The sequence below is a fragment of the Python bivittatus genome, unplaced genomic scaffold, assembly GCF_059951505.1.
Source record: "Python bivittatus isolate LINGU-HERP-01145 unplaced genomic scaffold, Pbiv_v1 ctg000210_np1212, whole genome shotgun sequence".
Classification (NCBI taxonomy): domain Eukaryota; kingdom Metazoa; phylum Chordata; class Lepidosauria; order Squamata; family Pythonidae; genus Python; species Python bivittatus.
In genome coordinates, this window is record NW_028277053.1 from 16,588,627 (window position 1) to 16,614,000 (window position 25,374).

Genomic DNA, 25,374 nt, shown 5'->3' on the forward strand with positions numbered 1-25,374 from the left:
CTTGGAGCCAAGGCCAGATTTTCAGGAACTTTTGGAACATATGAAAGGTAGGAACCATGCAGATATCTGGGGATATGCTGTTCCAGAGGGCAGATGCCACCACAGAGAAGACACACTTCCTAGGTCCCGACAGATGACACTGTTTAATATCTGCCTGATCTTACTGGGCAGGCAGCAACTTTTGGAGAAAGGTAGTCTGGCAAATAACCTTATGACGTATTGGATATTTCATATTAGCTGCTGTAATGGAGACAAAGAGGAACTGAGCAAAGTGGGTTTCTTTCTTTTTTAATAGTAATTTTATTAAAGATGACAATTACAACAATAAAAACAAATACAAACTAAAAAAAAAGAGAGAAAAGAGAAAAGAAAGAAAAAATAAGGATATAGTAAAAAGAAAAAGAAAAGAAATATATAAAGAAATGACTCCCTCCTTCATCACAAGTATAAACAATTTTAGTAACTTATCAACTTCTCTTATAATAAAGCAAATGATCTCGTTTTCCCAAATCCCATCTCTTATCTATAAACAAACCCTTTAAGCCTCATCATTTCAGTCCTGATGTCAGCAAAAATCCATTAAGGATTACCAGAGATAACAACATATCTATTTTAACCTTGAATAAATAAACCAACTTTATGTTCCTTCTTTTTACTTCTAATAATCTTGATCTTTAGTCCAAATAATGCTGTAGAACTTGATTACTTTTCATTTTTTCTTTGTCCCCTTTCACAAAATTCTTCAAAAGTTTAAAGCTCTTTTGTAAATCCAATATAGGAAAATTATCCAGGCCACTCTCTTAGTTTGTTACTTGTACATCCCTTTTAATTATTAAGACATCAGCTGGGTTTTTTTGTATGTCCAGTACAGCGTCTTTTTCCATGTCATTCTTGTAGCTTGTCATTTTAAAATCCACTTTCAACTCAGTCTGTGTTGTGTTCCTTTTCCATAACATCTTTTAACAGAGTCTATCTATAGAGGCGGACACTCTTAAAACTAACTTTTGGGTCCATTGTTCAAAAATATCCTTCAATATGTCCAATGTTAAAATATTTTGCTTCATTCTGTATTTGTAAGTTGAGTTTGAGTGTTCTTCTCCTTTAATTCTAATGTTTAGTTCCTTCTAGTTCCCTCTAGTATCCAGTTTTTAAATAATTCAAAACAAAAGCATTTTCCCACAGTAAGGATTCTTTATAATTAATTCCAACATCTTATTTCAAATTTATCTGGACCCTTAGTCTGTTTGTAACTTTCTAAAATCAAAGTTTTAATTGTCCTTTTGCTGCTTATTCAAAAAAAAAAAAAAGTCCTTAAACTTTTATTTAAAACTTCTTTTGCTAAGGGTTGAAGGAAATTCACCCAATGCTGTAAAATTTGTCAATTCAAAGGTTCCTAATAGCTGAAAAGTGGTTAATAAGCAATTTCTGAAAGTGTTTAGAAAAGGAAGTATGGGAACTTAGTGTTCTTTTGAAGGTGCTGACTGCGGTTTGAGCAAGTTGGCTATTTCCTCATCTCCCAGGGCTCTAAACCTGCTGGAGACTGCTGTCTTGTGGTCTCCTCATGAAGAGCAACTATCTGGAGCATTTGTGGGCAATCTCTCCTTGTCTGGAGAGAAATTACAAGGAGCTGGTCCACTCGGTGGCTCTTCATTCTGCCGCGGTCATTGGCTCCACTTTTCATGGAGATGTCTTCAATTTGCCATTTCTTCCCTGGAAGTCAAGAAGATTTTTGTACTAGGAAAGGAATGTTCAATTACTGGATAAGCAAAACAATGCCAAAACATGTTACTTTTTTTGGTAATCCTCTAATTACTCACATTGGAATAGGTTTAGTAGGGTAGAATTATCAGTGAACTGACAAATCCCGGAGCCAAAATTCATGCATCATACAGAGCAATACGTTAAACAATGCAGAGTCCTTTCTGTAGGTTGCAAGCTGACAGAATCATAACGGAAGGGAGCTGTCTTTAGCCATGTGAAATTTGGCCTTCAGGAGGAACTTCTTTTGCAATCAAGGTTGTGCTACAGCTTCCTCTGACATAGAGATGGTGAAGCTTTCTAAGGACAACTGTTCCCTACAAGTTCATAGCATTGGGAGAAAGATTCATGGACATATCTGAGCCATAAATAAAGCAGGTTTCTGACATTCAAGCAGCACTACAATTTTTCACTGGAGAAGCAAGAATTGTCCAGGCAGCTGCCAAGCCTCTCAAAGATGTAGTTTCTTGGATTAACCCCTTCTTTCCACCTGTTTCACATTATAATCCCTCCATCACAGTTTTATGGCTTGGAAAACAAAGAAGCCAGCCTTGCACTTGACACAACACAAGAAATATTACCTGTTGACAAAATAGTTGAACGATCAGGAAGCAATATTTTTAAAATTACAGATAGAATTAAGCAAGCCACTGTCAAAGGTCCAAAAGTGGGTAGGTGAGAGAGAAAAGGAGGACACATTAAAGGGATGCAGACACCTATGGCTGGGAACTATAATCCATGAGTGGGGAAATGGGGCTAAGTTGTATATAAAGTTGGAAGGCATTTACAGAAATTTACTGGGGAGGGATTCCTCATAAAAACCACTGTGATCGTTCAGTCTTTAAATATTGCATTGCAATAAATGTGCATTATGTTTTACTTGGTCAGTCCAAAAATCTCAAGTAGGAGTTAAGCTGCAGTTGGATCCTGAAACATTGATGGTGGATACTGTTCCTCTCTCAATATCTCAGTCATTAAGAAATGTATCATACTGAAATATATTTGACTTCTTTTCCACTCTGAATGAAAAAGATGTGTGATTTTCACATACATATGAAATCAGTTGCATCAGAGGAATTTGATGCCAAACAAGCAAAACATTTCAAAAGCTGCTGCTGGAATTTCTCAGTGGGATGGTATCCATCCAAGTGAGTTTGGTCCTCTGTGGATCCAGGTTTGCAAATGTTTACAGGCATCTTCAGAGCCTCCAAATGTATTTGATTACCTCAAAAACAATGGAAGAATCAGGGAAATAGCCATGAAAGGATGCACAATAAAGCTCATTTCCCCTCTACGAGTATTACTTTGTAGCTTGTCTTTTTAAAGTTATTTCATTTATTTTTGTAGGCCCAGATGTTTGCCCTTCAACCAAAAAAGTAAATAAAACATAATAATGGTAAAATACTTCAGCAGTTATAGTATTTCATATTATTTATTAAAAAATTCAGTACTTTGCTAACTTAGTTTTCCATATAAGAAGATGTCTTATATCAAAGGAACAACATCCCACTCAGAAACCTGAGATAAGTAGCTAATATACTTCTTTATCTAAAGGTATTAATGCACCAAGAGACTTGCAGCCTCCCTAGCTTTATGGATGGAGAGGAGGAGGAGGAAGAAGAGGAAGAGGAGGAGGAACAACAGCTGCAACAGCTCCTCAATGTATAGGTCCACATGGACATTTGGAAACACAGCAGTTAACTGAATGCTCATTGTGTCTCTCAGTTGTTCTCACAAATGCTAGCCTGGCAGCCATTTGTTAAGGACACCAACAGTGGAAAACTGGAGTAGAACAGTGCATCAATTCCCACGTTCCCACGCTCAGATTTTCATGCATCTTTTTTCAAAGAGTTGGAAGCAAGCATTTGGGCTACTGGATGCAATGCCTACTAAGTGCCCCAACTGGGATCCTCAGAGTCAGAACCCAGAATAATATTTGATACACAGTTCCTTTGCCTCTGCTAAACACATCCATCTTCCTCATTAATTGGGTCTTCCGTGACAATCCTGTTTCTATGCTGAAGCCCCCTTTTTCCCCCTAACACTCAACGGAAATCATCATTCTTGTAATTTGAGACCATTATTTCATCTTCTGTAATCTGGGACCACGGAAAGTAGGTCATAGCTTTTTTTGCATGTGAAATTTCTTTAGGTACTGAAATACTTTTGACAGAGAAAATTTCAGTAAGAGGAAGACAGAGATAATGCAAGGAATTTTTCTCCATCTATTTATTCATCTCACATACCTACTAGCCCTGACAAGGATCACAATGTTCATACTGACTTCCCTGTATTCATCCAGTCTAATTTAAACTCTGCTTTAAAGGAACTTAAATCTAATTTAAACTCTAATTTAAAATGACAATCCAGTTGATACTTTTATATTTACATTTGGCACTGTTTAAACTGCTCACCTGTCTTCTTTCTATCCTTTCTCTCCCCGCCCCTACAAAAAAAATCTTATCACTTTCAACAGGAAGTCTTAGAACAACAGTTCAAATTCTGAAGAAGGCACTTGCTTCTTTTGATCTCAAATATTGTACAGTGTCTGAGGAACTCAAAAGCATGGTCAGTTTGAAGGCTTCTAATCTTTCTGCTGATGCTGGAGAAGGAAGGGAAAAGACTACTGTCTCACCCTCACTCACTGACAAAAATTCAGTTGAAATGCTATCCGTCCATCCATCCATCTTGCCATCTCTATGCGTGTTGTATGTTATAATACTGGTTTGTAACTGGTTACAGCTGCTGGGACAAGTTGCAATCTCAACTGGTTTAGTTTGATCTGCCTACCTTAGATTAACACTGTCTATTTCTTAACTAGGAACTGATATCAAAACTCATCCATTCCTGTAGTGATAAATCCCTAATAAATACAGACTCCCAAAAGTGATGATTGGATGTTGGACTATACTGCTCATGTGGAAATGTTGTGTTTCTGTGAGTTCAGACTCTACCACTACAGTCTCCTAGGAATTGGCAGCTATTTCCACATTCTTAAAAACATGTTTAAAAAATATCAAACCACGTATTGTTCTCAGTTACTAAAATGATTTCATAAGCAGTGTTCTGAATATGTACCAAAGGTTCTACATTTTACCTTTCTGTTGTTCGGTACTTGATTTTATTTTTTTTTCCTGAAAAAAATTCTTTGGTGGAAGGCTATAATGCTAAGGTATTTTTCATGTCAAATTTGTTTCTCCAAACACGTATTTTGTAATAATATCTCATCTTCAAGCACAGCTCCCATATTTCTATTAATGTTTTAATTTGAGCCACCTGCTCACAGTTTAATCCAGTGGGAGCCATTCCTATGGTAGACAAGAATTGCTTAAACATAATTCAATTGCTTGAAATTCAGCTATTGTACAAAAAGGACTGCAAAAATCCTTGCATCCCTTTTTTATTAAAAATGCAAATGCTTAATAAACCATATTAAAATATAATTCAACAGTTACACCCTAACTCCCCAAAATTAAAGATAGGTGCGCTCACCAGCAGAAAAACAGATATGCTATGATAACTGCTAACCAATATGAAATTGTTAAGTTTTAAGATTTCAATAACTTACTGAAGAGAGTATTTTTATCCACTTCCTGTAATTAAAGTGTCTAATTAAAAGAGAGAGCTTTTCTCATCTACATTTTAAGCTTTTACTCAGCCCTTGAATAAAATGCTTGTCTGACAGATATACAGACTTGGTACACTTCCAGAGGAAAGGTTCCTCACTTCCAAATCAAACTGGAATTAGAACTTTTTTATGTATAAGTTACCTCATTCTGAAATAATTTCCAGTGTGATCTAGCATTCTGTTACGCTCACAGATTTAATCCCTTTGAGGAGAAAAAAAATATGGAAACTTTGTTAGCTATTGGGCTAAAGATTCAAGCATGCCATTCCAGTTAATCAATGCTGAATTATAATTCTTTACAAAATAACTTTAATACACCTAGAGTTAAGAAATAAGAATGTAATTGATACATCAGCCTCTATGTCTTCTCCTTGTCTTCTCATTAATTGAAAAGCAGAAATTTAAGAACTGATCCTACTCTTTTCTCAACCTACAGTGTGGAAGAACTGATGCCAGACACTATCTCCTTACATTTTTTCCAATGTTTAAACCACTCATGATGAAAAGGAGATTTTACCTATTCCATGTTTCTAACCACATGTTCAATATTTAGAGCAGCTCAAGAGCTGATTGAAGCATATTCCCTTCCACTGTAAGAGGAGGAACAGAGATGAAGGGGGAAAAGTGGAAGGGGGGGGGGGTCCTGATATCTGTTACCCACAATTCTTTATCAACCCGATTAGGCTGCTACAATACTTATTTACATTTCCCAATGTGGCTATTGTTTTATTGTTATTACTAAAACTTTCAGCTGTTTGTCACATAAACCCAGCAAGTAAACCAACTTCCTCCAACAGAAATCGGGCTCCATGAGTCCATCAGCCCCCAGGTCAGGAAAACTAGGGACAGACTACCTGAAAAGCAATGGGACTCCTTCTAGTTGTCTTTGGCTATAAATGGAGGACGTCACAGGAAGACCTCTAAGTTGGGCCGTTGGATTTTTCCATCCACCTTCTTTCTTTTTGGATGGTTCTTTGTTTTGTTCTTTTCCACTTGTTTCCATGTCACTCATTTGTATCTAGGTCAATATACTATTAATGCTCATCACAACTTTTTTGCTAGTAATTAGGCTCAGTTACAGTGGCAATGAATGCACCCTTGGAAAACCTGAAGGACCAGGTTAGGGACAGATTGTCATGGGAAAATTATCTATGTGGTCACAAAGAGTTAACACTGACTTGATGACAATCAATCAGTTAATTGGGAACAGTGAGTCAGATCTATAGTTCAGGAAGCAGGCATCACAAACCAGGTAGTGTGGTTCCTCATTAAAGATATAGGGAAGTGACATCAAGGCTGCAGTCAAGATCAAGGGCTGGTGGCATAGTCTTCTACTGCAGATGGTAAGCCAAGCATATCACCAGTTAATGCATGGGTGGGTCACATTGGGAAGTCATACTAGATGAAGAGCAATTCCATACCCTATGAGGCATTTGTAGCTATCAGCAATAAAGTTTTGGCCTAAGTGCACATGAATTAAAAATTAAGTCATTGAGAAATAACTATAGTCTGTCCTGTAGCTGCTTTTGCATCCTTCACACGTTATTGAAGATCTGTGGACAGAATGTCTTTTATTACTTCTGAAAAGCCCTTCTAGTAAAGCTAATTAACTGTTTTCTTAAAATTCATGTTAGCAGGGAATGAGATTAAGTAGACCCTCAAAATCACCATGACCCTCTTCATCCTCTCCCTCATTAACACACACCATCCACCACCACACAGTGTAACACTGGTTGGAAAACTCCTTCCCTTTCTGAATCTGATGTACTTTTCAAAGTAGAAATCTAAACCACTGATAAAGTGGAACCCTCCAAGGTTAATTTATTCTCCTAATTTGAACATTGTCAAAGCGTTTAATTTTCTTTTGAATTGCTTTTGTTGGTCTTCGTTTTTAAAGGAACATTTAACAGAATGCTAATAAAACAGCCCAGCATGGTGGAAGAAAAGTCAGACGCAAACTTTGAATCTCATAAACTAACCTTCAAATGACTTTAAAGCTGCTGCTAACACTGAAACCCTACTAGCTACCTGTATATTTTTATTGAAGGACAGTAGCTTCACTCCATTAGTTAATGACTAAGCTGAACTTGCCAGAACCCATTCACATTCCCTGCAACTGAAAAGTGGCTGGATTTCAAGGGTTTTCCAGCTGATAATGATCAAGCCAGCTCCTTTTGTTCCATGTTTGCAAAACCAATATGCTTAAAAAAACAACAACAACCCAACACTTGAATTTTATTGGCTTCTCTATTGAAAATGCAAGCCTTATCTTCTAAGGCCATTGCTTTGTCACAGCAAATTTATTTTCTCTTGCTGAAGTGGATTCTGCATATTACATTCAATTCTCCTTCCCCAAACAAGGCTTTAACTTAGGGAGCAGATGCTAACTTAAGAATTTGTTCAGGATAAAAATCAATTAAGGACACACCAACAGTAGATTTATCACCTCAGCTGTGCAGTGGTGGAAACAACTATTACTCAGGTTAAAACTTAAATGCCAGAATTAGCCTGTTATTCCAAGTCACCCCAGGGATAGCTATGCTATGCCATGAACTGCCCCTTTATTATTTTTAAACAGAGTAATACAAGACTGTGTTTATAATTTTATACTACACAGTCTTACCATATTACAGATTGTGCCTTAGATGGCAGACATCAACTTTGTTCTAAAACATCATAGCCTTTGCTGATAGATCTATGCCTATATCATCCATTTTCCCATGGAATGTCAACATTAGTATGGAGGTGACTTCCCTAATATGAGACACAAATATAATCAATTGTCCGGCTGTCTTTTTCATAGCACAATCTAGTGGGCTTCATCATTTTCAGACCCATCCCCACTTCAGAGACCTAAAATATAATTGTTGACAATATTCTATCCACAAAGATGCTTCCCAATCAGCTATGTGGAGCAATTTGCACCATCCTACAGTATCTATACCTTAACTGTTCCAGTAACCACATGGAACCCAGTTGCTGCTGTCATCCTAGCTGGACGTTATTCATTCTCTAGCAGGAAGCAAGCTCAATTTATCACTCAGGAGAAGGGGGAACTCCCTACACTTGATGAATACCTCTTCTACATACAATCCACACAAATTATGTTCAGTGTTAAGGAAGCACCAAGAGCTCAGGGAGCTGCTAAGATCTTGTTGAACGTGCTGGCTATCCTCCAGATGACAGCAGCACATCAATCTGTGCAGAATCGCCTCCCAATTCTCATTGAATCTGATGAAAGAGAATTTGCTTTCAAAGTTTTCTTTCAAAGGACAAGTGCATTTGAGTGAAATTCCCATGAATGGAGTGTGATGTTCCTGCACCTATTTAATTATGAGGTGTCTGAGAGATTAATGCGTGCAAATGTCCTGTCTTTAATTTCACAATCCCCTTTGCAGTGATCTGTAGCTTCCCTGGTTTGAACACTTCTAAGGAACAGAAGATTTGCCTTTGGAGAAACCTGAGCTTATGCATCCCTGCTCAGTCAAGAAGCTCTTTTGGTGTGTGTAAGCCAATCAGTTCCCCCAGACTCAGATATAAAATAAGGTTATAATGATCCATTGATTCTTGGGTGGGGGGGAGCAATTTAAATGTGATAATAAATAGTCTTTTATAGTGACCATTTGTAGGACCCTTTGTGGGATGTAATAACAACCTCTATTATATTCTATGTAAGATGTACAGAGTCCCCAGTTTAAGAACAAATTCCATTCCCAAGGTCTGTCCTTAAGTCGAATTTGTACATAAGCCAGAACAGCATTATTGCATAATACTGTATAACTAGTGTTGTGTAATTAACTTGAACCGTTATGTATTTAACTTAAATTTTGCTACAAAAGGCTTTGTTCTTAACTATGGATTGTCCACAAATCAGGTGTTGTAAACCCAGGGACTACCTGTACTCCAAAGCAAACGAAACCAAAACAAGCAAAAGGAGGATCAGGAAAGGAAGGTAGCTGCCTAATAAGTTATTAACTTACACACTTTGAGCACGTGAGGATTCATTTTTTCCAAAATGGACCGGATGGAGTGATGGAACACTGCAGTAACTTGGGTTGAAAATCAACTCTTTGGATCATTCGTAAGTCCTGCAGAACTTCTCCAATTCCTCAATTCATCTAATCTCACACTGTACAGTATGAGACGGCCTAAATTCTAATCCAAAAAATGTCAGATAATGTGAGAATTTAACACCATCACTTGCTCTCAGTAAGCCATCTGCAAATGCACCTGTACTCTGTAGAGTCAATTTAGGTCCTGCACAGCTCAACCACAATTGTTTTTCAGAATATATAACACTAGAATCTCTTTTACTTTTTCAAGTTTTCACTTGAAGTTTCAGATGTTATTAATATTCCACATTATTCTTCTCTTATATGACCACCAACCATCAAACTGAATAAGAAGCTGAATATCATCATCACTTAAAAACATCTCCATGCTTGTTTGAAAATATGTGATATATAGAACAATCTACATACAAATAGTAAACCAGAAGAATGATATAGATAATTTTCTTATACTGGATGTACAAAAGAGACCTGTTAAAACTTTGAAGGATTCTGTGACAAGAGACAAAGAAAAAATGAAAATAAATCAAGTTCTAGGACATTATTTGAGGCAATTAAAAACTAAAACTGTCAGGAGTAAGGCAAGAAATTTAAACCTGGTTTATTTGATCAAGGGTAAAATAGAAGTGTTGTTATCTCTAACAATCAATAATGGATCTTTTCTGAATGATGAGATTTTAAGGCTTTGTTTTTAGATAAGAAATGAGATATGGGACTATTTTTGTATTTGAATTCTAGTTTAAAATAGATATGTTATTTCTGGCATCCCTTAATGTACTTTGGCTGATTAGGATTGAATGACAAAGTTTTAAGACTTGTTTATAAATGAGATGAAATACGGCATGAAGAGATTCTTTGTTGATTTTTTTTTTAAAGAAGGTGATGAGTTGTTTTAAAAAAATACACTTGGTGTAATGTGGGGGGAAATATTTATTTATCTGTTTATCAGATTTATACGGCCACCCATATAAAAAAAGTGATTCTGGCCAGCGTACAACAATTAATTAAAACAATAAATATATAACAACAATTGTCATTAAAAATATAAAAGCCACAAGGCACAAGAGAGAGTTAATGTTAACTGCAATGGTGGAGTCATCTTAGGATCTCAAGTCTCCTGGGAGCCCCAGGCCTGATGACACAGCCAGGTCTTGAGGGACCTCTGGACCATTAACAGGGATGGAGCTAATCTTACCTCGGGGGGGGGGAGAATATTCCATAAGGCGGGTGCTACGGTAGAGAAGGCCTGCCTCCTGCGACCCACCAAGTGTAGTTCCCTAGCAGACAGGATCCGCGGCATGCCTTCTCTACCAGATCTGATGGGATCGGTAGATGTAATCAGGGAGAGGTGGTCCCTCGGATGACCCAGCCCCATGCCATGAAGGGCTTTAAAGGTCAAAACCAGCACCTTGAATTGGACCCAGAAGCAAACTGGCAGCCAATGCTGCTTGCAGAGCAGATGTGTAACATGTGCTGTTCTAGAAGAACACGTAGCTCCCCACACCACTGCATTCTGCACCAGCTGAAGCTTCCAGGGACTCTTCAAGGACATCCCCATGCAGACCCATTACAATAGTCGAATCGGGAGGTGACTAGGGCATGAGTGACTGACCAGCAGATCCCCCTGGTCCAGGAACAGGTGCAACTGGTGCACAACACAAAGCTACACAAAGGCCCTCCTAGCTGCAACTGCCACCTGCTCCTCAAGCAGGAGTTGAAAGTCCAGGAGGACCCCTGGATTGTGTATTGGGTCGGTCTGGGGCAGTGCAACCCCGTCCAGCACCAAAGATGGCACACTACTAGGACTGGCAGGACCCCAAACCCAAAGCCACTCAGTCTTGCCAGGGTTCAGCTGAAGCCTGCGGTTCCCCATCGAGACCCTCACAACCTCCAGACACTAGGATAAGGTGTTCACAGCACTGCTCAACTTGCTAGAGTCAGAGATATATAGTTGGGTATCATCGGCATACTGATAATACCTCACCCCATGGTGACAGATGAGCTCACCCAGTGGCCTCATGTAGATATTAAATAGGAGCAGAGAGAGCACCGACCCCTGCAGCACCCCATATAGTAGGGGCCGAGGGTTGGATCTCTGCTCCCCAATCACCACTGACTGGAATCAGCTCTGGAGAAAGGAGGTGAACCAGCACAATCCTCTGAGCTGATCCAGAAGGATACCATGGTCAGTGGTAGTGAAAGCCACAGAGAGGTGAAGCATGGCAAGAATGGATGCACAACCCTCATCCCGCCCTCGCACAGGTCACCCAAAAGAGCAATCAATGATGTTTCCATCCCATACCCAGGTCTGAATCCTGGCTGAAAGGGATCCAGATAATCTGCTTCATCCAAGGTCCTCTGAAGCTGCCGTGCAACCACCTTCTCAATCACTTTCCCCAAAAAGGGCAGGTTAGATACTAGATGAAAATTGTCCAGTATAATGGGGTCCACTGATGGCTTCTTGAGGAGGGGGCAAACCAAGGCCTCCTTAAGGGGCGAAGGAACAACCACCTCGCTCAAGGAAGAATTCACCACCACTAGAACCCACTCACATGGCACCCTCCGGGCCACTTTCACAAGCCAGGAGGGGCAGGGATCTAGAGAGCAGGTGGCTGAGCTCACAGTCCTAAGGATCCTGTCCACTTCGTCAGGTCCAATAGCCTCAAACCATTCCCAGATGACCAGGCAAGACTCCTCCCCAGGCATCTCCTCCAGGGTTGTAACAAGGCCAGCATCCAACTCCAAGTGGATCCAAGTGATGTTGTTGCTGACAAATTCTTCCACATGCCCCTGTAAGAGGTTCTCTGAGCCCCCCGTACCCAAGAGGGCTTGTATCACTTCTTTACTTCTTGTCAAGTTACTTCTTTATATATATATATATATATATATATATATATATATATATATATATATATTCCTTTTTCCTTTCTTTTTTCTCTGCTATATTTATATATTTTTACTTTTTTTATTTTTGACTGAATTTTATGTTTTTGTTTTTGTTCTTAATTTTTTGTTGTTTCTGTTAGTTTTTATCTGTATAATTGTAATCTCTAATAAAATTATTATTTACAAAAAATACAATTTGGTTTAAAACAGTTTTGTTTTTGTTTTTTTGGTGGTTCCAAAATCAAAAACCTTTGAAGTTGCTTTTTTTCCCCCATCCCCTGGCCCATAACCCCTAATGTATCAAAGGAAGGAAAGTGGTTTTAAACAGCCTATGTTGTGCCCCATTTTAAAGCCTAAATCTCTCTTTAAACAGCACAGTGAAGTTCAGGCTTGATGTGGAGTCAACTGACTTGAAGAACAGAGAAAAGAACTAACAGCTATACTATATTTGTTGTCTAAAGCTCTGAATCTTTGAAGGCTTCTTACCTGCTTCTAACTCATATGTAACAAAACATTCTCCTTCCTTCCTTCTTTCCTTCCTTCTTTCCTTCTTTCCTTCTTTCCTTCTTTCCTTCCTTCCTTCCTTCCTTCCTTCCTTCCCTCCCCTTCTTTCTTTCTTTCTTTCTTTCTTTCTTTCTTTCTTTCTTTCTTTCTTTCTTTCTTTCTTTCTTTCTTTCTTTCTTTCTCTCTCTCTCTCTCTCTCTCTTTCTTTCTTTCTTTCTTTCTTTATTTATTTCTTTCTTTCTTTCTTTCTTTCTTTTTTTCTTTCTTTCTTTCTTTCTCTCCCTTTTTGTTTTATGGTGGTGGTGGGGACATTGTGCTGTAAAGGGAACTGAAAACCTACAGATTCGTCCCTCATGTAACCAGGGTACTTCAAAATCAAAAGTTCATTGTCTTTGGCTTATCTTCTTGGTATCATCTTATCATCTTATCATAATCTCCAAGTGCTTATCTGTTCGGAATTGTAATGGATAATAACAATAAAAATATAAGCTAGCGCTAATGACTAGACGCTGCAGCTATATACTTTCAGCTGTGACATAAAATAGAAAATTGATGTAGTGCATTCCCTCTTGGTGTAACTCTTTGGAATTGGATTTCTGTCAAAACTAAAATGTTCAGACTCAACAAAAAGTTATGTAGGTATAAAAAGGATTAGCAAGGAAGAAAATAGGGCCTGCAACAGACTTCAGCTAAATCACTGTGAAATGGACAAAAAAAAAATGCCGTCCAAAGCAAGCTTATGTAAGGAAAGTACAACTCAGTGCAAAGGGAACTGAGAACACTTACACAATGGAGTTGCAAGATTAAAAGATGGGCTCATGTTTATTTTATTCATTTGTTGTTGTTGTTCAGTCGTTAAGTCGTGTCCGACTCTTCGTGACCCCATGGACCATATTGCGCCAGGCCTTCCTGTCCTTCACTGCCTCCCGGAGTTTGCTCAGTTTCATGCTCATTGCTTCAGGGATGCTCTCTAACCATCTCATCCTAGTGGAAATTCTTCCCCATCTGTTTATTGAAGTGGAGAGATAAACATGACTACCTGGGGCACAGTGTGCTGTATGTACTTGCTCTTTTAGGATTGACCCGTTTATTCAGATTTTACTGAATAATTTATGTATTTAATAAATAAATAAATACTATTTTTAATGCAATGTTTGGACAACACATTTAAGCAAATGGGGTGACAAAGTGGGAGGATGAGGCACTGCAAATACCATAGAATCATAGAATCACAGGGTCGGAAGTGACCTTGGAGGTCTTCTAATTCAGCCCCCTGCCCAAGTTTGGCTTTCAATATAGTTTGTACAGTCTAACTTCTTCCACGTGCATTTTGGTAGTTCCTAAACTTTTGGGCAGGCAATATGCAGAATGATCATGGCTTGGTTTTCTCTGCTAATTGGTTAGGTGCCATTAAGTCAGGTCTGGTGGTTGCATGGAGAAATATCTTCCACCTTGATTTGCCTTTGGAAGATCTGCAGATACTCCAAGGCTGTTCCAGTGGTAGCCCTGATTCCACCTGTCCATCTTCATCATTATCTTCCTCTTCTTTTACTTCCCTCAACTTTGCTAAGCACAATCTTTTTTCTTTTTTTTCCTCCTATTCTGGCATATCTTCATGTTACACACCCAAAGTGTGACTTTCTGCTTGGTGATAATGACCTCTAGGGGCAATTATTCTTTATTTGGCCCTGAAAGGGTTGATTGGTTCTTGGATTCCACAATATTCTTACTAATCATCTTCAAAATATGAAGGTGTATATCTAGACATATTTTGAACTTTAATCATAATTAAACCACCTTTGCAGAAATGTTCCTAATAATACTGGAAACTATAGTATGATTTAACTCCCCTGACATCATTTCACCAAGCTGTCTAGCATTAGACTTATTAAAATGTGGTGTATTTATCATCTATAATTACCCAGATAATTTGTAATGTACTAAGGTGGAGAGCTGAAGAGTGATGGAAAGAAGGAATGGAGTTTGGAAAGCAATATTCAAGCTAACCTTTTAAGACTACCTCCAAGAATAATGAGGCTTAAGATAAAGCAAGAGAGAGAGACCCTGAGGAATTTTAAAACTTTGTTTTATGTCATAATCAGAAATTATCTTGAAATCCCAACTGTGTTGTTGTTGTTGTTGTCTGCCTGTCTTCCTTCCTTCCTTCCTTCCTTCCTTCCTTCCTTCCTTCCTTCCTTCCTTCCTTCCTTCCTTCCTTCCTCTTCCTCTTCCTCTTCCTCTTCCCCTTCCTTCCTTCCTTCCTTCCTTCCTTCCTTCCTTCCTTCCTTCCTTCCTTCCTTCCTTCCTTCCTTCCTTCCTTTCTTTCTTTCTTTCTTTCTTTCTTTCTTTCTTTCTTTCTTTCTTTCTTTCTTTCTTTCTTTCTTTCTGCTTTGCCCCACTGTTCTCACTAGAAATTTGATAGATTTTTTTTTTACCTACTTCATAAACAATAATTGATGAGCATAAATATAATTCTGGCTCTTACATCAGTGGATTAATTGGATAGGTACCTATATCATTTCCTATCATCCTTTAAATACAGTATATCTAGTTCTTTGTTATCTCGTTGAAAATGAATAAATATCTTATGTTGCTTACAGGTATCAACATGTAATGTCATCCAGCAGCCTCATGAACACTCACCTTTCTCTGACTCTTCACTAGGGAACGAGTCCTCTTCCCACCCCCACCATATCTCCCAGATCAGGCTGTTACGTTGTTATCTGAATTGTACATAATTGAAAGTTGTATTTTGCAGCTTAACAGTGTGTTGTCAGTCTGTGGTCTTACACTGCCATGAAAAAGTCACACACCAGAAGTCCTAGGTGGCAGCAATTTTACGGGCTGCTTAAACTATATTTTAACCCCCATTTAAAATCTTTTGAATAGATCGTAAGGTAAAGTTTAAGAAGATTTCAAGTAAAGCTGCACCCAAGTGACTACATCCATACTGTATTCTGAAGTCTTCTTCCCAGACGTTTCTTCACTTTCTAGAATTCCCAGACAGTCCTCCACTGAATTAGTGACTAAGGCCGATTCAGTTTAGTGTTTTAGATCAGCCAAGGTCCCCAGCATGCTGTCATCTGCTGTAGACAAAAATACATGAACACATCTATGTGGTTTCTCGGCAACAAGACTGAGGTGGTTGCTATTGACTTTTCTGTGGATTTTTTTATCTTCCCAGTTTAGCCAACTCCCCTGTAACTCCAGTCTCAGGTGGTCTCCAATCTAAGTACTAACTACGGTTGGCCTTGCTCAGCTTCTGAGATTAGACAAGTCAGCCTAGGTGATCCACATATAAAATCCTTTCCACTAAGCTTAAACTGCATAATCAGTATCTCATTGTCTCACATAATACCGAATGACTAGTTTTCATGTACAACCTGAGAACTGATCATGGAGCTCAGGTCTACATTCATGAGATTTCATATATGTTTAACCGCCATATACTTTAGAGTCCTGTATATTTGTCTAGCAGATCCAATGACTATCCATAAATAAGATGAGCGGGAACAAATTGTAGCTTTCATTTATGGGGGAAAAAGTTTTCTGAACTGACCCAGTATCATTTATCTCACACTTCCACCACTTAATCTGAAAGAACCTTTGAGACAATTACATGCATATCCATTGCTCTACTTGTATTGTTATTAAAATTATGTGGAGCAAAATAAGTCATTATACTGAACCATTATATATCGAACTTGAGAACATGACTGAAATGTATCCAATTGACAGGTTTTCTTACTATTCAAATATGTTAATGTGTCCCTTTGATATTGCATAAAAATATCAACATCATTTGGCCATAAAACAAAATGATTCTACCTTTGCATATTAGATCATAAACAAAATACAAAGTTACAATTTGTAGAGCAGATGCAATAAAGTCATGTTGTCAGTGAACAATTAATCACGGAGTGTTGTGCTATTTGCTGAGGCAATTAATATTTTATGCAATTTTGAGCATGCAAATTTGAGATAGTGAAAGGCAATGGCAACATTACTCAAATTTCTGTGAACATTTTCCCCATTACCACATTACCAGCAAAAACAATCAGTGATCTGGTTTGTATGTTAGCTAAACAGAAGGGCGATGCTATGTCTTTAGACTTGTGGAGGATACCCCTGGCCTTAAAAGACACCCAGTGAGGAAATAGCTTCTTCCCTGTAACATATTAAATAACTACACAGTGGCAAACTGATATTTGCACATGTAGCTTCTTTAAGGATGATTCACAGACAGAAGCACAGTTGCATTCTTGTACTGACAAAAAGCACATTCAACTGGACTCAGTCTCAATCTTTCTTCAGGCTGTCCTTAGGCTGATAGGGGAATAGACAAATGAAGTCAGACCCATTAGGCACACCCATTTCTTGCAATGTGATGAGAAAATTATCCAACTGGGAAGGAAGAGCTAGTTGTCCTTAGATAACCGGTTACACAGCCAAGTTGTTACATTTTGCAGAAAAGATTCAGGAAAGATGAAATCAATTCAGAAGACTAACTATAACAGTGGCCCAGTTCATTAACATATCAGGAACCTGCATGACGGAAGAGCATTCTCAGTCACCCCAGCAGAACATCACATTCATAAGCCCACAAGTGTTTATGTGCGACAAACTGATTTATGTGATCTTTGTTCCTTTCCAGGAAGCAGAAGCAGAAGCAGAAGCAGAAGCAGAAGCAGAAGCAGAAGCAGAAGCAGAAGCAGAAGAAGAAGAAGAAGAAGAAGAAGAAGAAGAAGAAGAAGAAGAAGAAGAAGAAGAAGAAGAAGAAGAAGAAGAAGAAGAAGAAGAAGAAGAAGAAGAAGAAACAAAACAAAACAAAACAAAACAAAACACAAATGAGGCTATTATCCATACAGATGACCACTCACATGTGAGATACTTGTGGAGGATTTGTGCTATCAAATGTAGAAATTACACTCTAATCATGATTACATGCACAGCAACAATACTAGGATTAAATACAAATTATGGTCAAAGAATAAATGAAATAGTTACCATGGGTGCTATCATGGGGAAAGAGTAACCTGTAATTACTTCAACAACTGTATCCGGTAAGCAAGAATTGTATCTTAATAAACAGGATGGCAAAGAGTGAATAATAAAGCTAATGGTGAAAATCTCTTCCATGCTCTCATCCAGCATGAATGATTGCTGGCTTTAAGATAACTGGATGAATTTCCGCTCACCGTGCATGCGTTTTCATTAGGCAGGGGTAATTGTATAACTCTCTTGTCTCTTCCTAGGCTGGCAAAGCTTGGAAAATATAACGGTGCATTGCTGGTGCACTGGTTCATTAAACTTGAAGAATATTTAACTCAGAATACAGTTGGCTTTTGAAACCTGAATACTAAACATAATTGCAGCAGCAAAGTACTGATAGCAGAAAGCGTCCAATGCAGAATGGTGTTCATCATCATCATCAGCAACAATGATTCTTGTTGCACCTGGAGAGAACTGCCCACCGTGGAGAAACACTCAAATCGGGGGGGGGGGGGAATCATCAAAACTATATATGAAAGTGAGATGGCATCCGAAGGAACTTTTAAGAGCCAAACAGCAATTTTGTTTTGTTTTTTAATTTGGATGTGCATGTAATGTAGCCCAAATCCCTCTATGATAAGCTAATTATTTACAAAAGGCTCTATTCTTGAAATGAAAACATGCACCTTTTTCAAAGTGCGCAGGATTGGCCCTATAAAGCTTGAGAGTGCTTGTGAGTCAGACGAAAGGAATAGAAATCACCTGCAACAAAAGAATTGGAACAAACCAACCAAAAAGATGAACATGCAAAGCAGAAACACCAGCAGAAAATCAGAACCTGAATTGCTTGTTTTTTCCCCATTTCAAGTCTCTCAGTTCAAATTATTTCAGACATGATGCCGCAGACACAACAGCCCTGGAAAAGAAACGACCTCTGCTAACACTTTAGAGCAATGTGTGTGCTTGTATAGGTTTGAATATGTAAAAAGACTCTCCTGTATACATTTGGCCAAACAATGAAAGCAATAAGCAAAGAGAAAGAGGGAAATATATTTTCCCTTTAGGTCCTATTCCAAAGAGGCCCTTATATTCTCTGTCCTGTGGGCCACATCCTGACAAACCATTTTGTGTTGCAGTGCATCGAAGAAACCCATCTTTGTGAGCACAATCTGGTTTGTCAGCTGCCAGGCCCTCATAAGCTATATCTTGGGCTTACAGGGATGATGATGAATTGCGTAATCACAAACGCTACAGAAGGAATGGGCAATCAACATCTCGCTGGCTTTCCTGAAAATGCTCTGTTGAAATTTGGTGACAAACGTCCGGGGGAAGGGGGGACTTTTGTTGGTGTTGTTTTTAATAGAAAGCACAATCAAATCAGTATGTGAAATACCAAAAAGGTACAATACATCTAAAGGGGGGGGGGCTTTTACTCTCAAAAAATGTAGAAATGCTAGCTCTATGCGATACTGTGATGTCACAGACCTCCTGTTTCATCATGGTTATCCAGAGTAGTGGAACCATGCCTGCAATGCAGTCACAACCAACCTGTGAAACCGTCAATGCAGTGACTGACACAGGAACAGCATTACTGAAGTTAACACTTGCACAAGGATGACAATCACGTTTTTGCAATTGGGAAAATCTTTGCGCTAGGGGAATGGCACTGGAAACAATCTTAGATGGTTACAATTTATATTTTAACAAGGCAAAGGGACAACACAAGACCAGGCGTCGGAAACAAAGCTATAACATGTCTAGATTTTTCAAGTAAACTGACTTTAAAATTACAAACAAGACCTGTTATCAGCTTCCTGAAGGAATGATTCACAGATATCATCTTATATTCCCCATACAATCCTGCCCGTGGAAGTACAAAGAAAATGTGCAGAGAGCTGGTTGCTTGCATTGAGAGATCTGTAGCCACTTCTGTAAAGACAGATCCGGTACCCGTTTTGCATTTCCATATGTCAAAGGGCTTCCTTCAAAATACTGCTTTGAAAGCACAGTATTCTGCTTAATCATTAACATGGGTAGAAAACCTCCTAAAATTCAGCCAGATTTCAAATTCATTTCAGCACACATTTTCTTATCCCAAGAATGAGTTCAGTTACACTGCCTCCTTTTTTCAGATTCCATCAATGGATGAAGTATTGTAGGTGTCTTAATTTAATGTATATGATCTGCAAGCAGGGGCCATGCTAATCCCCAGCTAATCTGCATGACAGTAAATGGCAGCATCTGCACCACTTCAGGATACAAACTATATACAAATGTCCTGAAACCTGCAAAGAACAGGACTTTTCGTAACTCTGTAACTGTGCTTCTGTTATCTGAGTAGCCCACCTTGAAAAGGAATCAACGTAGCCTGGTTGGACCTCACTTTCTCCATTAGCAGTAGGTAGCACCTGAAATGGAACACCACTTACTTTACCTGAGAAACCTTTTGAGTAAAGAAGATAAAGGCCTTTCCCGTTCAAAGTTGTATGCTAACTTGATAAAAGCCATAGTATGGACAAAATACTTTTTTCTCTCTCTCTCTCTCTCCCCTCATTCTGAGTCACATAACGCAGGATCTATTGTTCTGGGAATTCATCAAATATAGTGTTACTTAGAAGGTCAGAATCCCATTGAATGCAGTAGGATTCACTCACTAGCAACTACATGTAGGACTGTGGTCTTAGGATTTTTACACTTTTCTCCATTTTCATTTTTTAGATGTTCAGTATGCATGTAAGGGGACAGCATAAAGACTGCTTTCAGCTGCTCACAGGAACAGGGTCTTTGATTCTGATACAGCATTTGAATTCCACAGCCACATTTTCAAGGAGCCCTAGAGTTTCTTCACATTAATGCAGCATGCTTTCTTACAATACTAACATTCCTCTCACAAAATCTGGGATATTAAAACATCTGCAGTAGGAAAAAAGTGGATGTCGGGAGGAAAACGGGGGAGCACTGGGAAACTTGGTGACTCTGAAACATTTTGAGACTTCCTGTACGATGTCAGTCTAGATGCTCAAATTCCTACCAAGTGTTGATAGGAAGTACCCCCATGGGACTTGAATGAAGAGGTAGTACTTAGATTTTATAGAATTCTAAGGACATTAGGACAATCTTCTCTCCCTGACAGCTCCCAGAGGTCCTAATTTTCAGTCAACCACAGACAACACAACCAAAGGCCAGCCATGATGGCTGGGGATTACAGGATATTTGGAAACAACCACATAAAAGCAATAAATTGCATTAACCAAATGTTGGCTTCCATGTTTTGTATCACCCAAGCCTTAGCAATACATTCATAAATAAAACTTAGAACAGGAAACAAATCTTTTTCATCATCCTGAAACCACCATGAATCACCACATGAACACAAAATGGTGAGTCCAAATAAATATATGCACAACAGTAGCAATGGTGTGATCCTTTCCTTTGTCTTTTTCTCCACTGGTCTCTTTCCCCTCTATCTTTTCTTCATGGATACTTGCCTGACATTGTTATTGCCTTTGATCCTTCATGCATTTCAACTGCTGTCAGAAGGGCGCACTGTGCATTTTGGTCCTATGCATTAGATCTGCCTCCTTCTCCAGCCGCCACCAAACCAAGCCTGAACCCGTGTCAGCGTGGAGGGGGGTGGAGCTCGAAAAACGTCACTCACCAGAGTTGGGATCTGAGTTGCCATCTGCTTCGGTCCTCTTGTCCGGGGAAGCCTGATCGTAGAATTCGTCCTGCGGCTGAACCAGAGGGAGAGGGTGTGAGACCAGCATTCCACTACCCACAGGCTCATGATCTCCTAGGCCACTGTCACTGCAGCTTTCCTGCGAACCATCAGGGAGGTGAAACGTAACACGGCGCTGAGACTACAAAGAAGAGCACAGGACAAGCTGGATTAGTGCTCTTCTTTTCTCTCTTACCCCTCCCTCTGTTTTGATAGATTGTTATATTTATGGTCTTTTGTAAAGTCAGAGGCATGTTCCTCCTCCCATCATGACACTTCTTTCACAAGTCCAAGATAACTAAGGATGGTATCATTTCCTTTGCTAGTGCAGGTCCTTGTATTCATTCATTCATTCATTCATTCATTCATTCATTCATTCATTCATTTTATTTATTTATTCAAGCATATGTAGCTGCCCATCTCATTCATTCATTCATTCATTCATTCATTCATTCATTCATTCATTCATTCATTCACTCACTCACTCACACACACACACACACACACACACATGAATGACTATATAGTAACTGGTGTTCAAATTTACTACCAGCTGTATAGAAATGGCATTTGCTTCTGCACATGGAATTGTTGCTCAGGGAATCCAAATTCCACCCAAAGCCACTTTACTCCCCAAAGGTACCTATCAGAGTTCAACCTATATTTGCTGCAGGAAGTAGCATTTCTTCCAGTCTTATATAGTCACATTAGCATCTGTCGCGCCAGTAAGAGACAATGGTAGGAATGGAGATATTGCTCTGTGATGGTTTGACTGATGTGGCAGTTCCACCAAAAGGTGGGGTGGAAGAGGTAAAAATGTGACAAAGAAATATTGAATATCTAGCCCATATATACCTGACCATGATTTCTTGACACTTATCCAGGAACAATAATTTAAACCTCTGGTAGTACTTTTTTAATCTCTTGTCTATGGACAAGCATCTCTACCACTGTTGGTTAATGGCAGAAATAACCAGACCAAATCATGCTACTATATCTATCATCACAAACTACCTATCATATTATCATTATGTGATAATTTTGGGTAGAGGACAAGACATAGAAAGATGTGGCTAGACTTCGACAACCTGTGTCAGAGTCCCTTGAATTTCCAGCCAGAACGTTGAAGTCCAACACCTCCAGGCTGAACTATATGTAACCACTCCCAGACATGTATCATAAGAGGGATCAAGGTGCAAAATCAGTGTGATATGGTTATTCATTACCTGACTGAAGCAAAAGTACCAATGACGTGATAACATTGGAAATAGATCCCAAAGTAAGAAGATTACAATAGTCTACTATTTCAAATGGTACTTTAGAAATAAACAATATATTCCTCCCCATGGGACTTAATGTGGAGGCTTTTATAATAGTATTACTCACACCCATGCACATATATCTATTCCATGCACAATTAAGAGATATCCAATTTAATTTGCTTTCTAAAGGGACAAGGAAACAATATTAAAATAGTAAGCTTCAGCTTAGTTTTGCAAGCTTCAATGCTTTGTGCAAAAGGCTAATGTGGATGATATGAATGAATGAATGAATGAATGAATGAATGAATGAATGAATGAACGAACGAACACAGAACTTTAGGTCAAGGCATTGGTTTTCCAAGTTGTTTAAATGTAAACTGGTATGTGTGTATGTGTGTGTTTATATGCCATGACTATTGCAAAACTCAGTTCTGCCATCTGTTGGAACTTAAGGTTAGGGAGGTATGTCTAATCTAGATTTTCAGTTCAAGCCTGAAAAAAAATGCTGCTTTAATAAGCTGTGCTAAATATGTGGCTGCTTTAATGATTAACTCATTAAAATAGTCATGTCTTATTTCAGGTTCACGGGTGGGGGGGAGGAATGAGTGTTCTCTAAAGGGTGCTGTGCTTGTTTTCCTGCACATTCTGAAGCTCCCTTCCAAATCACTTTTAAAATATGCAAAACTCTACTTTTGAATATCGAAATGGAACCTTGGAAGCTACATGTTTTGTTTATTACAAGACATTTTCCTTGATCCCAATTGTCTTCAACCTATGGTTAACTTAGCCCTATGCAGACTTGAGATAATGCCAAGAGAACTGTACATACATAGGTCTAAATAAATCCACTGTGCATAGGTCTAAATAAATCCAGTTAGGAAGATAAACGAAGGTGGTCACCCATACGAACATTGTAGTATTTGGACTTGAAGCGCTTGTTTCTAATTGAAAAAGTGAATTTTCTAACAGAGTTAGAAGGCTGACTTGCAAAACCAGGAATTAAAGTGGAGATGTGACCTTGAAAGATCATAATTCTTCCAATCCAGTCTGAAGTGACAATTACCATAAACCTTCAGTCATATTACTACATCTGCACCATTGGAGCATTAATACAGACCAACCATCCAGGTTCCATTTTAAGGACTTACTGAGACAAAGCCTAGAGCTTAACTCTCATCATCTTTTAGAACATTCCCTCAGCTGACCTTATATTTAAGATAAAGTGATTGTATTTAACTTAGATGCAAATCACATGGATATTTCCATATGTGCCTTTAACTGAAAAGACATCTTGTTTCACTTTTGTGTGTTTGTGTGTGTCATTTTCCATTTTCAGTTCTCTGAGATTTTTCTTTGCTTTTCTCAACTTTTTTTCCCTATATATATATAAACAAACAAACAAACAAACAAACAAATAATTAATAGTAGTTTGACTGAAAGCATTAGAATGTTTCTGCTAGGAAATATTCAAGATCTTGGCTTGTTCATTTGAGTATATGCCTATTTTAAAATTAATGGAGGTTGTAATCTACACACACTTTCCTGGGACTATGCCCCATTGAATCCAGTGAGACTTGCTTCTGAGATGACATATATAGAATTTCATTATGACTATTATTTCAACACTAATATACATAAAAATGGAGAACTCATACATTTTTAAAGCTACTCTTTTCTTAACATTGTTCAAATAGGAAATCATTATGTGTTACTCACCAGACAATACTGAGTTTTATACAAAGCCTGGTTCTTGTGATTAGATATCATGAATATTTAGAAGGCCCTTCTTTATCTTTTTTCCTTATGGTTATTGTAATTGCACAGTATAAGTTGCAGAGTATAAGTTACACATGTAAGCTTTGTCACTATATTTGAAATCAGAGGGTGTTACAGACTCAAAACCCACAGTCCAGCTTGCAAAAATATCTAGGACTAAGATTAGTTCATTTGTCTTCGGTGCTGTTATTTCCATGAGCTTAAGGTTGTATAGTGACAAATTGTCACTTGTCTATAGTTATATTCAAGTATTACAACTGGTAACCCCTGGTGCCCCCACCTGGCTGACATCACTTCATTGCTGAGTTCCCAGATCATATGGAAGCCACCATAGATATGTTTCTGTTGAAAAGATTTGTGTTCTTACTGATGTCATGAGGGGAACAGGGGTCCTACAAGGAGCCATACATTTTTTGCTTCATGTGTGCAATGCCTGAACATGGCTTCAATGTCACCATTTTTGAGCTTCCACAACACTTTATGTCTTTAAGCATATTTTTCTCATTTGAAGGTTTAAACAAGACAAATGGACATTTACAAACACCACATTAGTTCTATTTAGGCAGGGCAGCTAGAATATTCTTCTGCAAATTTGCGATCTATATTGTAAAAGTTGTTTGGTCAAAGATAATATCAATGCGGGGGGACCTCCTCATACCTATGATGGGAAATCCCATAGCACTGATGTGGGCTTGTATCGTCCTAGAGAAAGTGGCAATGCTCCAGTAATTTCTGCCTCATCCCAAGGTCAGAATCATAATTCTAATTCAACCACTTCCT

The 25,374-nt window shown here is 38.5% G+C and overlaps 1 protein-coding gene across 3 annotated transcripts in view; it reads right to left on the bottom strand.

Annotated features, from left to right (window-relative positions):
- The window catches only part of PCDH9 (protocadherin 9), a 679,545-nt gene that overhangs the window by 230,361 nt on the left and 423,810 nt on the right, over window positions 1-25,374 (bottom strand). For 2 of the 3 annotated variants that reach the window (XM_088139518.1, XM_088139519.1), the window contains exon 3: window positions 21,497-21,698. In XM_088139518.1, the coding sequence (XP_087995644.1) occupies window positions 21,497-21,698 (202 nt within the window). The remainder of the gene's footprint in view (window positions 1-21,496; window positions 21,699-25,374) is intronic. The other variant, XM_088139520.1, reaches the window with a different exon arrangement.